Source organism: Lactuca serriola, chromosome 3 (assembly GCF_051521515.1).
Source record: "Lactuca serriola cultivar US96UC23 chromosome 3, Lser_US96UC23_V15, whole genome shotgun sequence".
Lineage (NCBI taxonomy): Eukaryota > Viridiplantae > Streptophyta > Magnoliopsida > Asterales > Asteraceae > Lactuca > Lactuca serriola.
Genome location: NC_136410.1, coordinates 27,926,123 through 27,940,615, shown reverse-complemented (window position 1 = coordinate 27,940,615; position 14,493 = coordinate 27,926,123). Strand labels below are relative to the sequence as shown.

The window sequence follows — 14,493 nt, the reverse complement described above, 5'->3', positions numbered from 1 at the left end:
TGTCTACTATATTTTTAAAAATATTATGTTATTAAAAATATTACTTTTTAAACTTTCAAGATGACATAAATAAAAAAGATTAAAAACATATAACATTTTATAATTTTTTATTTATTTAAATATTAATGTTAGCTATTATATTTATAAACAAAGCTACAATATGAGGATTTTTTTTCATAACATTTAAGATAAATAACAATAAATTAATTTTTTTTAAACAAATTGAAAATATAGCAAAGTGTGTGTGTTATTTATTTATTTATTTATTTTTTTTAAAATCAATAAAAAGTCAAAAGTAATACAAAAAGTTTGGAAACGATGTCGTATACCACTTTCGTGTTCTAGTAGACGTCGCGTTAGGAAACAAATATCTCTTTCTCTTCAGACCAGACCCAAGGCTTTCGTTTCTGTAATTTTCAACCCGCAGCCATGGCGATGCATGCTGGAATGGGATTTTCTAAGATCATCATCTTAGTCGGAGCAGGTTTCGATTTTACTGTCATTTTGATTGCACACATACATATACTTGATCAGTATTTATCAGATCTTTTACATTTCAAACCCTAATTTGCCTCTCCTTGAGAGAGATCGAGATCGAGAGATGTCGTGTTGACGTAAATATGGATGTGTTCTGTTTTAGGGTACACTGGTACGTTGATGATGAAGAATGGTAAACTTTCGGATGTATTGGGCGAACTTCAGGTATAATGATTCTATTATTTTCCTCTCTAAAACATAGAATCACGTTCAATAATGTGGGTTTGATTGATGTTAATAAGAATTGATATGCGTGTGATGTTAAATAGTCCGGTTTTAGTTAATCCTCGAATTCTATGCTTTGAAATGAGTTTTGGGTTTTTAAATTGGCAGGCTTTGGTGAAAGGATATGAAGAAAAGCAGGCGGGTGGAGCTGAAGGTGATCATGCTGATGCAATTGCCGCTCAGGTACTACTTTGACTATAAGCTGTTTATATTAGTTCATTGTTTTTTTGTCAAACATGGAGGTAACCTGATATAAACAACAAGATGGGGCTAAATGGCATTCATAATTCCAGCAACCCCTCTTAGATGAAGCTACATTGCTCTGCAAATTTTGCAAAAAAGAAGTTTGTTGTGGTAGCCTTAGCAAGTTTTCATCCATTCTTTGGGCTTGAGGTTATAGTTAAAATCTGGAAATGCATGCTCTATATTTTTCTTCATATGAAGATAGAAAATAAGATGTATGTGCTATTAGTATTTCAGCTGTGTTTTTGCAAAGAATCCTAGGCTTATATTCCTTAGCCTTCCTCATCCCTCTTTCTCAAGTTTAAATATTTAGCCATTTAAAATTAGATGCTCAATAACTAACTAATAGTACAACAGATTAAATGAATAAATGTGGGAACATAACTAATGAACACAACAATCTAAAAAATCCAACGATTAAAAAGTAGTTGCTTAATACCTACTAATGAATACAACAATTTAAACATGTTTTATGAACACAATTAGGTGCTCAATATCTAACCAAAGGGTAACAGTTTCATGGGCATAAAAAAAACACAAGTTAGATGCTCATCTGTATAGCTAACAAAAATATGCAGGTTCGTCGATTGGCAATGGAGGTTCGACAGCTGGCGTCATCAAGGCAGATCACTGTTCTCAATGGTGGTTCAAGTGGTATGCATCATATAATTTATATATATGTTTTTTTTTTTTTGTCGAGTAAACTCAAAACTCAATTTGAGTTTCTGTTAATTGCAAAGTGCAAACATAAACTTAAATTTAATGTATGCAGGTAATGTGACATCTTTAGTGGTACCAGTTGCTGCTTTGGGAGCTGTGGGTTATGGATACATGTGGTGGAAGGTCCAAATCCAAATCCAATACTCTTCTTTTTCTCAATATTTTAATTGATTTAAAACATTCTCTGTTATTAGTGTTTCTGACTTTGTGTAATTTAGGGGTTTTCGTTCTCAGACCTCATGTATGTGACAAAGCAAAACATGTCAAATGCTGTGTCAAACTTGACAAAACATCTGGAACAAGTGTCAGATGCTCTTGCTGTAAGTTCCTCCTTTAGTCCTATCCTATCACACATATTGAATCTCTGTTGTTACATCTAAATTCATTTTTTTAATAAAAAAATCAGGCAGCAAAAAAACACCTGACACAGAGGATTGAGAACTTGGATGGAAAAATGGATCAACAAGTGGAAATATCTAAATTGATTAAAAGTGAGGTGACTGATGTTCGTGGTGATATTTCCCAAATTGGGTATGATTTGGATTCACTTAATAGAATGGTTTCTGGTTTGGTCAGTCTTCTCTTCTTCTTAAACCTCTTAAATTTATAGTACTAATTTTTTTATTTTTTAAAAAGAATTTGTATTTAACATGTTTGTTTGTTTAATCGTCTTGCAGAATGGCAAGATAATGACTTTGGAAGAAAAGCAGGATCTAACCAACCTTGGAGTGTGGTACCTCTGCAACAAGGCTGATGGAAATAAGTTATCTGGCAAGGCACAGGTGATACGTAGATAGATACTGTTCTTTTTAAGCAACCCTTTTTATTTTTTTATTTTTAAATATATATTTTATTTTTTGTAATAATTGCATATAGGAACAATTGAGACTAGCTAGCAAATCTGTTGCTGGTTATCTCACAACCGGGTCTGGGGGTTTGCAGCTGCTGAATCTTGAGGTTTGGTTCAATTACTCAACAAACTCTTATATTTTATTTCCATCACGTATTATTCATTTTGTATGTTATATTATTATTATTATTATTATTATTTTCCAGGAAATTGTTGAAACTATAGATCCAACTGATAAATCGCCAAAAAATGGCTTCTCCGAAGATGTTGACAATAAATCAAGAACACTGACAAGGTATATTTATATATATGCTTTGGTGACTTGTACCTTGTGCATGAGTAAATGTACACGTAGTTATGATGATTGTTGTTATGAAACAGGAAAAATACGGTCAAGTTCAGTTCTTGAATCAACCAGAAAGGATATAGATATATATACAAATGCGTGCATATAATACTTTATATATTCTTTTATGTCTAATAAGATAAAGCATTGGCTGTGCTTTTGATCATTTTTTTTTGTTACTCGGTAGTACATATATATATGTTGATATATTTATATACCTAAACCTTCATTTGTGGCTCTACATGATGTTGTCACGTTTTCTTCTTTTGTTTTTTTAATCTAAAATGAACATATGTTTGTATTTCATCGATCGATTGTATGAATGTGGAAAATATGTTTGTGACAATGCATTTAAAAGTTTTTAAATGATTTTTATTTCCATTTGTCTTTCTGAAAAGAAATGTGTAAAGCATATGCAACTTTGGATTAACAGCATCTCACATTTCTTTTTTTGTAAGACGACAGATTATACGCTGTTTGCCACTAAGCCAATCCTTGTAATATATAAAGACTTTTTTTTTACTTCAATATCAAATATTCTTGAAGACAGTAGGAATGACAAAATGATCGATGCAATTTATGTTGAGAAATCTTTACGAATCCAAATTAATATATATATATATATATATATATATATATATATATATATATATATATATAAAAGAATTTTTATAAAGTGAAAATAATAAAATAAGTGGGTGTCAACTTTTGAAAATAGATTATTAGTCTTTCAAAGGGATAATGACTTGAAAGGGTAACATACTTTAGCCTTTGGTCACTAAATTATTTTCCGTACTTTATTAACCTTTGAACTTGTTGAAACGTGTATATTATACCATTATGACCGGCAATAATGGGTTTTCCAGTTCCCTATGGGGTTTCCGATCAAGTATGATTTTTCGGTCATCTTCTCCGGCAACATTTATGGCATTTCTTATCTCCAACCACACTTTTAATCTAGGTTTTATTAAAAGAATTAGACACAAAAATCAGAAAATGAACTTACAAAACACACCCAACTGTGTGTTCTTGGTATTTGTGTCTGAAAATTCGAAGCTTGATAAAGATGAAGATGAACATGAACACATGAAAATGAACTCACAAATCGTAGCCTCCGATTTGAAAACCCTTGCCGGAACAAGCGACGGTAAACCCTCGTCGGAACGTCGCTGTCTTCTCTGGAACGCCGCATTTCTTCCTTTTGATTTTCTATAAAACCAAGCTCCGATTTGCAAACCCTAACACCTATGGTTAAGATCTGGGTTTTAAGGGAAATGTTTTCAAATTCTCTTGTTCATTTTGTTCATCAATGGTAGAGCTGTAACTCTTTTAGACTTCGAAGATTCATTTCAGATTTCGAGCTTCCTTTCAGATTCAAACCCATCGATTTAGGGATTTTTGGGTTCTACACACATGATGAACACAAGAACAAGTTATTGGTTCGTTTTTCAGATTCAAGCTCGTTTTTCGTTTGTTCGTATTCCAGTTTGATGACACAAACGATGAGCACATCTGATATGGGTTTTGTTTCAGAGATGAGATTTGATGAACCACCATTAAAACCCTTAAAACCTTAAAAATCTGAGATAGGTTTTGATAAACCACCATTAGATATTTGAAGCTTTGTGTTCAAACCAAAACTTTTCTGAAAATCGTTCACATAAGAATACAAGTACATCTTATTTTTGGTCTTGTTTCAAACCATTAGAGTTCTTATCTTGTTTGAGTTCATCCAATTTCTGGTTTTTGAGTTGAGTACATCTGAACCTATGAAATAACCCCAAATGAAGATGATCGGAAAATCATATTTGGCCAGAAACCATATCGGAAATTGGCAAAACCCACTATTACTGGTCATTGTGGTAGAAAACGTTTCAACAAGTTCAAGGGTTAATAAAACACAAAAGATAATTTAGTGACCAAATATAACCAAAAGCAAAAGTACGTTACCCTCTCACGTCATTATCCCCTTTTCAAAAAGCTAATAAGTTAAAAAAGTATTTGAGTATTTAAAAATAGCTTTTAAACAGTTTGTGGAGTTTTTTATATAGACAAAATATAAAGTTTTCTAAAAATTAGAGAATCCTAGTTTTTCAAACTTTTCCTAAAAACATTTTTTTTTTAAAAAAACTTAGTTTTTTACCCTTAAAAAGTGAAGTCAAATGCTTTTTAAAATCAATTTATTGGCTTTTCAGCTTTTTCCACTATAAAATTATCCAAACACTTTTTAAAAACTACTTTTCAAAAAAACGAATAAACAATTTATAATAAAAAGAAAAGATAACCAAACACACCCTAAACACCTCAATAGTGTTATGTGTGTTATGTGGTGTCTTGTCTCTACTTTATTTTATGATTGGGCATATAAGATAGTCCAGTACACCACAAGAAAGCCTGCGCATATAGTCATCTCAGGCCCATACGATTTTTTTATTCTACAACATTTTCTAATCAATTATTATAGAATTTAGATTTAAAAAAACTAGTTAAAAATATTTGGTCGATATGAATTAAACTAAATACAACTTGTTATATTAATCCATATAATAAGTAACTTAAAATGAAATACAATTACATTGTGAATGAAAGTAGTTGAATGTCGAGCAAAATTTAGGTAGTGGTTACGAATAATATTATTATTAGGTGTGAAATGATAATTAAGACACAATACTAAAGTTTTACACTTTTAAAAATTTAAAAACATATTTCTTTTTGGGGAAAGTTGTTACAATAAAATAAACCTTTTTTTTTAAACCACTAAAACAATACAATCTATTTTTTTGGGGGACTGAATTAAATATACAATAAATCTATGGAACCCGCAACATATAAAAAACACAAAGCCATGTATTATGCTAATTAACACCCAACATGTCATCAAGTGGAATCAGAATCAAATATCCATTAATTCATTAACTAATTGGTTAATTTTAATTTTATTATTAAATAAAGAATTTGGACTGGTTCAAACTCTTATAAAAAAGATGCTCTCTATGATGAAGTCATGGTCTTCAACACCCTTTGAGAAACATCACTGTCCATAATACTTTGTCAACGTAAAAGGGTCAAACTTCATAGCCTTCTTTGAACTCATCCAATCATTTTATTTGCAATTCAAGAAAGTATATATCCAAAAAAAAAAAAAGATAAAATAACAGATATTAGTTTTAATATTTAATATGGTGAGGTGGGTTTGGTGGTATTTGTTTACATTGTTTTCATAACAATGAATGATGTGTTTATTTTATGAGACCATAAAGATTCTCTCTCAAGAAAATATGGATTCTTGTGTTTACTGTCTACACAAAAAGATAATAACTTCTTTTTTTTTTAGTTCTCTTACATAAATAAAAACTATTACATATTCTCTTCGAACCAATCTTTTTTTATTTTTTATTTTTTTTTGTTGTAAACAAATAAGTGTTTTTTATTATAATATATTAAAAAAAAAATTAATTCTAGTTTTTTTATTAAGTGACTTTTTGAAAATTCTAAAAAGAAATTGGAGTGAGTAGATAATTCTCTGGTCCAATTTTGGCAAAACAAGCATAGTGAAAGTAGGAAGGACCAATCATTTTTCAAAGACAAATCGACAATGTGATCAAGTAATTAGATTGAAACAAAGTTTGGGACCAAATGAGTCCAACTTTAACTTTTTAAAAGGAAATTAGGTCATTATCTTATGAAATTTTTTTATCTTATTTTTGAATTTTCTTTCCTTGGCTGCTTTACCTCGTGAGTGACTTATATTCACTATGATATGCCCATATTCAAACAAAAAGGAAGAGATCAATTTGAGAAGTCATATTCTCTAATTAGACTAGAAAAGAGAAAGAAGAAATTTCATAGAAAGAATGAGGAAGATTAGAGTTATGAATGTACAAATTTGTTTTTGTTGGTAATTGTTTAAAATAGCAATGTACTTAAACAAATATGTAAATTGACTATTTTACTTTAAAAATGCTCATTATAATCACCCAATTACTTCAAACTTTTAGTGTTATAAAACTTTTAGATTAATAAGAGAAAGAAAAAAATTCAGGAACTTTATTTTTTTCGGAGTTTTAAAAATTGATTTTATTCAGAAGTTGTATTGGTTTTGGATATGATTTTTCGAATTTGTTTGTACGAACCTATTTTTCACACTCATGAGATTCATTCTGATTTTGAGGTAACAATATAGAAATGTAGAAAAAAATCCCTCTGTATGTGCATATTATCTTTTTATTACATGCAACAAAAAAAGATGGAAAAATGGAAAAAAAAAAAATAAACCCACCAAAATACAGAAATGTCAGGTGGAATAAAAATAATAAATCACAAAACACAAAAACAAACACACTCACATACATTTTATATATATATATATATATATATATATATATATATATATATATATATATATATATATATATATATATATATATATATATATATACACACACAAATATTAGAATTTTAAAGTGTAATGTTCTAAAATATTTGTAAAAACTAATCATTCTAATAAAGCAATTTGCGGATAAAATTTCTAAAACAATCAAATCCTTGTCATTTATTAAATTTAATAAAGTGCCAAGGCATATGATGATTTAAGAAAATCATAAAGAACAAGAATAAAGTAAAGAATCTTACATACATCTTAAGTTCATGATACAACATTTTCTAAATATCCATAAGCTACCTACATCTTAGGTCTTCAAATAAAGCACACAACCTGAACATTATTAAAATACGCAGGTTACGTTTGGAAAGTCTGACGTACTTAGTCAACTTGGGGTTAAATCTATTAAGGTGTTACATAAAGTTAACTATCTAAGCCTAAGGTTAAACCCTTAATGATGTTTTCAAAATGTTTGAAGATTAGTAAAAAATGGTAAAGCATATAATCTAAGCAGTTCATGTTAACTCGCCCTAAAGCTCATATGGGAGGTCAATCACAAAACATTAGTAGTAGTTTAGATGTTGATGTTTGAACCTTAGACCTACAGTGTGGAATTTCACTCCCTAACAACTAAGCTCCCATCGTAAGGGCAAATTAAACAATCCAGAAATTTGAATTATGGTCAACTAAAACATTTCAAAAATTTGGATTCATGGTATCAGTCAAATCGTCAAGAGTAAATCAACAACTTCAAGTAATGCAATTCATATGCATCTTACCCTAAACAACAAGTCAATCTCAAAAGCCAAATCATCTCACTAAAGTTGAATGTCAAAAGCACATGTAAAGTTGACATATAACTTACTAAACACTTAGGGGATTCAACGCTAGGATCATGTGTCCATCACACATAATCCACAAGAAAGGTAGAAAATACAATGTGTAAGTGAGTCCATCCACGTGTCACAACCAAAACACAAATAATAGGATACCCAAGCCATAAGTGACCGTCCAATAGATTATCATTTATATGAATCTTCTTGAGTGATGTCATATTCTCTTCATACATAGCAACTAGAAAATATTTTCGATTGTGAATATGTTTTGTCTCCAAATTGAACACCATATTTAAGATAAATAAATTTCACTTTGGCTATCATAAGTCACCACCACCAAATCCATGACCAAACCAAAATCACTCAAAAGCTGCTTCAAGATAAAAAGCTTCCTGCGTTGCTTTAACCTTGGCGATCAACTCGGCCTTGGTGGTTGACAAAGCAACAATGATTCGCAACCTCTAATTCAGACTAATGACGGTCTCACCAAAGTTACATACATAATCAGAGGTTGAATTAAAATGGTCTCTATCCTGGACATAATAAAATTTGTAATAACTTATCAAATCATAATCTCGACCAACACCTTTGAATACAATCCCCCTCTCTTGATGTAACACACCAAAAACCATGGTATTTTTTTCATTTTAAAAATATATTTCATAAAATCCATAGAATAATCAAACATTATTTGCAAGAAAAGTCATAAAAGTAGAGTATCAAAATCATCTTTCAAAAATATATATGAATCAACAGGAGGATGTGTACGATCATGCATTTGCCTTGCCCCGATCATCTGAAATACTTGAAAACATTTAAATCCATAACTGTAAGCCAAAGTTTAGTGAGTTCCCCCAAAATACCCTACATAACAATACATATACAATGCATACACATTGATCCCACAACATAAGTCTAGATTATCTCCGCCCGAGCCCACAACTTCTGACTAGATTTCCCCCGAGCCCACAACTAATGAATGGATTGCCCTCGGGCCTACAACTTAAGACGTGATTGCTCTCGGGTTTATTGTCCTACAACACAAAGCAGTACCGCCTTAACCCAACCGCACTATATTGACATATACCAAAACAATAATAGTAAGCACATGTAATCATAACATATCTACTAGTCTAACAAAACACTACAATATAACAACATCTTACGTACAAGGACACTGTAGCACCTGGTTCTTGGTACGTATTTTGTTATTAAATCTTCAAATATTTTGCATTTTTGGCATTGGACTCGGCGAGTCGTAGAACTGACTCGCCGAGTAGAAGCGGGATGAGACGCGGAGTTTAAGTTGCGGACTCGGCGAGTCGGGTCCCGGACTCGGCAAGCAGCCACTGTCTGGACAAAAACCCTAATCCAGGGGTTTGCACCCTATTTAAACGACCTTATGCAGCCTCCATTCCCCCCTTTATGCTCCCAAACACTTCTCATAGCAAACCCTAGCCGTTCTTGAGAAAATCTAAGGCTTTTGAGTGATTCTTGTGAGTTTTGACCTCAAGGAAGAAGGAAGAGAATAGAAGGATCAAGAGGAGACTGAAGGATTCAAGTTTGGTTCATCATTTGCAGTCTACAGAAGGTATAAAGTTTGAACCTTGCTCATTCATTTGTTAGATCCCTCTTTGAGGTGATTTAGGGCTTTTATAAGCCATTTTTGGTGGCCAACCATGTTTGCAAACATGGTTGAGGGTTTGAGGTTCTGGATCATGTCATTATTGGAGTCACAAGACAGATTTGGGTTGCTTTTGCACCCAAGGAAGGCCCCATGCAACAAAAGAACCATTTTAGACCCTTTTAAGCTCAAAAGTCCCATGCATGCACGTAAAATTTGTAACTTTATGTGCTAGATCGAGTTTAGGGGCTTGGATATATCTTTTGGACAAGTGTTGTACATCAGGAGTCGAAGTTTTAAGGAGGGGATGTGACCGACTCGGCGAGTCCATTCCTGGACTCGGTGAGTCCAAGGGTTCTGTCCCATATCAGTGAGGGTCAAAAGGACCAGATGAGTGTGGAAAGGCTTTAGGGAGTCCCGTGGAGTGACCTAGCGTTCTGGACTAAGAAAATTGTTCTGGAAATTCATTGTACTCGGCGAGTGCATGAACGGACTCGGCGAGTCCAAGGTAATCTTCATAGAACTCGACGAGTTGTTCATCAACTCGGCGAGTCAAGGACAGAACGTGTTCATCGGATGAAGATTAACTCGACGAGTTGTTCATACAACTCAACGAGTTGGATGAAGGACCATTGAGTATCAGTTAGGAAGTGAACTCGTCGAGTCAATGCGTAACTCGACGAGTACAGACGGAAGTAAAGACAATCGACTGGATATGGACTTGACGAATTGGCAAGCTAACTCGACGAGTCGGGTCAACTGGAAGTTGACTTTGACTTTGACTTGACTTTGGGTTGGAATTGGTCAGGGGTAAAATAGTCATTTTACCCTGGGGATAGTATCAATGTTTGATTAAGTGTTTTATGTAAATATAGTCGGGGGATCACTGGAGCAGTTGTCAGACATTTGCGGATCAGCTTTTCAACAGCCAGCCTTTTGAGGTGAGTTACCTTCCAGTAGCGGTGGGTCCATGGCCACAATGCCGGCTCACCAGTAGGAGTTGTATGTTAGATGATTTTCTTTGTGATATTCATCTAGGTTTGATACTACTTGATATATTTATGTGCTAGCATGTTATGATGTTATGTGATAGTGGTAGCAGTAGGGGTGAAATAGTCCCCAATACCCGGTCGAAAGGACCGAAGGGGAGGCCGGCACCCAGATATGCCAGGCAGTGTCCGGTCGAAAGGACCGAAGGGGAGGCCGGCACCCAGATATGCTAGGCAGTGTCCGGTCGAAAGGACAGAAGGGGAGGCTAGCACCCAGATATGCTAGGCAGTATCCGGTCCAAGGACCGAAGGGGTAGGTCGGGCACCCAGATATGCCTGACAGTATTTGTATGTTATGTGATTGTATGGTATGTGGTATGATGGGGGAACTCACTAAGCTTCGTGCTTACAGTTTATAGTTTTGTTTTCAGGTACCTCTTCTTCAAAGGGAAAGGAGCTGGCGTGGTAGCGGCACATCATACACGCACATTGTTTTCCGCACCATGAGTTATTTTGGGATTTGTACTCTGACATTACAGTTGTTTTTATGTTTTGGTTTTCGGACACGAAATATGTTTATGAAATGATAGGATCAAACGATGCTTATTCACAAATGTTTTCCAAAGTGTTGATTTAAAAATGAAATTTTTGGACGCGAAAATTGGGTCGTTACAGACACATATTGCAGTACAAAATATAGTGAGAAAATTCACCTTGCAGCCGATCAGATAACTTTACAGCTCTCGAAAATCCAAAAACTTGTACTATAGGTCACCTAAACAACAATCAGGGATCAATCCCTCCTTAAAGAACAACTAAAAACACTCAAATTGACCTAAATTCAAACTTGGTAAAAAGTCAACGATCAAAGTAAAAGTTAACAGTCAAAAGTCTCATGACCGACAACCATGTTGTGACCGAGATTATGTCATGTCGTGGTGACCTTGAGACAAAACAGTCGTTGAGATTGCCTTTTCTCATGTCGTGAAGGCCAATCCTTCACGTTGTGAGAACTGCTTTGGCCTTCTTAATGCAATAAGCTCTTAATGGCTAAGACCACTCATCCATACTTTCAAGGAAAACTTTCATATACCGAAATGCAACATAAAAATCCTTGCTTTATGGTCATGCATGTCCAATACATTTCCTTCCTAAAACTACGTCAAAAAATGTGTAAGAAACGGGTCAAAATCCTATGCATGCCATCAAAACTACTTGTGAGTCTAATCTGAAACATACAATATTCTTGGGACCTTAGAGAGTAATAAATTTGCAAAATTTATTCCGAACTCTCACTCAAAACTCATCAAAATGGACCAAAAACACCAAATACACATAGATCCAAAGATGAAATGCAATAAAGCTTGAAACTTTATAACTTACAAAGGTCTATAAGGTAGATGAAAGTTGATATCTTTAATTACCAAGCTTCAAGGATCAATCTTACATGAAAGCATCATTCTAAAACCACTAAAATACTCCAAAAATGGATGAGAGATGAGAGGGGAGGCTCAAAGTGGTGAAACGGAGGCTAGGGTTTCTCTCAAGAGGCTTTAGATATGATGGAGGATATACAAATACCCTAAAAACACAGAACCACCCTTTAAATACATAGAAAACCCTAAAAATTCATGGGCTTGGGCTGCCCAATGCTCACCTCGTGACAGTCTACTTGTCACCTCGCGATGACTCATCATGTCGTGAGAAGATGCTCTTCACCTCATGACGACGAGTTTTCACCCAATTCCACTCCAACCTCAAACAGTCACTACTTCTTCGTTTTAACTCCGTTTTCAAAGATCTTTGTATGCACAGAAAAAATATTGACGAGTCCCACAACCCTATTTAATTAGTTTTGACTCAATACATGTCAAACTAGAACCATAAACCATGTAAGAATCCTGAAATATTATTTTCCCATTTTACCATTTTGCTTCAAAACATGATTCGAGGGCTTAATCACTTAATCCAACATTATCAACATCTAACGGTCTAAACTCTATTACATTGAAGCCTAAAATCCTTACTCAATCCATTTAAGGCCCGTTATCCCGATATTAGAAACATCCTAAAACTAGGTGTTACACTTGAGTTACCTAGTTTGATATGAACCAACTAAAGACACATTTACGAGTTGAAACTCCTCTGATTCTTTCCTTTCCCCTTAGATACCCACCACTAAAATCTCGTTGCATAAAAATCCATGGCTACTCTTGCTACTACCATGAGAGATCTTGTCTCTAAATCGTTGAATTTGAAACTTCAAATATTTTAAAAGAATCATCGTATTCACGTCAAATAAAATTATTTTATCTCTCCTATAAATAAGGATATTAGAAAAGCGGTCTATCTCTCTAGGAGACACAGCAAGAAAATATGGCTAATAATTCCTCCTCGAACTTTAAATTTTTGTCCTTCAAACGCATAACCAAATCATCAAACACCGACATATGATCCTTTATTGTTAATCCCTCATTTATTTTGTAACTAAGAATCGACTTCAAAAGAATTAGCATATTAGTTACTATAACCAAATCATCAAAGCACATTATTTCATTTTACGAAGCTCTTATAATGATTTATTCTGATCAAGCACCTTTAGAGCATAAACAACCGAGTCACAATTGTTACTATACAACATCACCATCATCTTCTATTTCCATTTACAAAAATCACCATCCCCATTCCGCTTTTCAATTTGTAAAGTGGCACTCGATAGAATATACGAGCTTTAACCTATGATGAACATCCACTACCAAAAATGTTTGTATTATTCAAGCCAGACAATTTATTTAGGGGTGTTATTTGGTAAAGTCGATTTTTTACTATAAATATTAACTGAAATCAAACCGAATAAGTTTCGGCTTATATTAGCTGCCTTTTATGAACCTATTTTTCACGTCATTTTTCATCTTTTATTGCATTTTAGTTCTTAATTCTCACACTTAGTTAATAATCAAGGTACTTGCATGTTTTATTCAGAATGTCTGGTATTTCATTATTTTTGAATTTTTTTGTAGGCATTGCGGAGCATGGAGAAAAGAACTATGGAGCTTGGAGCACTGGAGCGTTAGATCTTGGAGCATGGAGAGAATATGAACCAGAGGAGTGGTAGAAGAACAATTGAAGACATAACTCAAGTCGTTGCACATAATCATAGCGAAGGATTATGTTTAAAATACGGTCACTATTACAATGACATGGTTGTGTTTACCTTTTTTATATCATATTTTTGTATCACAACTTAGGTTGAAGTAAGAACGAACACGGAGTCGGGATTGAAGGCCTATTGTGGTTTCATCAAAAATCATAGTCGTGAGCGAATACGCATGGTCGTGAGCTAAAAAGCACGGTCTGTGCCAAAGATGCACGACCGTGTTGCAACAACCCGAATTTCCTACAACTGGTTTTCTGGGGAATTATCATAGTTATCTACTAAAAAGTGTAGTTCTATTAACTCAAAATAATTTACATCCCAGGGTTAATTCGGGTTTACAATAAAAACATGAACATAATTTAAAGCAACAAGGTACGTTAAAATAATAACTACTTCTAGTCTATGTCCTTGTGTTCCTACTTCCTCTTGTACATCGGCTAACACTAGAACCTACAAAACCTGAACATCTATATACATCAGACCATAGGTCTGGTGAGTTATATTCTAACTTGTTTTTATGTTAATCTGCTCTTCTTCTAACGTTTTCTACCTTTTCGAATTATAGCTTTCTTTCCCTTTCTTTCT

General features: G+C 33.6%; 1 protein-coding gene across 1 annotated transcript; it reads left to right on the top strand.

The window, feature by feature from the left end:
• Nucleotides 1-327: 327 nt before the first annotated feature.
• LOC145091735 (uncharacterized) lies at nt 328-3,162 on the top strand. The gene is made up of 11 exons (XM_079029519.1): nt 328-484; nt 641-702; nt 871-945; nt 1,584-1,659; nt 1,778-1,848; nt 1,944-2,045; nt 2,132-2,296; nt 2,403-2,507; nt 2,602-2,682; nt 2,782-2,870; nt 2,957-3,162. The coding sequence occupies exons 1-11, from the start codon at nt 430-432 to the stop codon at nt 2,982-2,984; spliced, it is 909 nt and encodes a 302-aa protein (XP_078885645.1). The 5' UTR covers nt 328-429; the 3' UTR covers nt 2,985-3,162.
• Nucleotides 3,163-14,493: the final 11,331 nt, after the last annotated feature.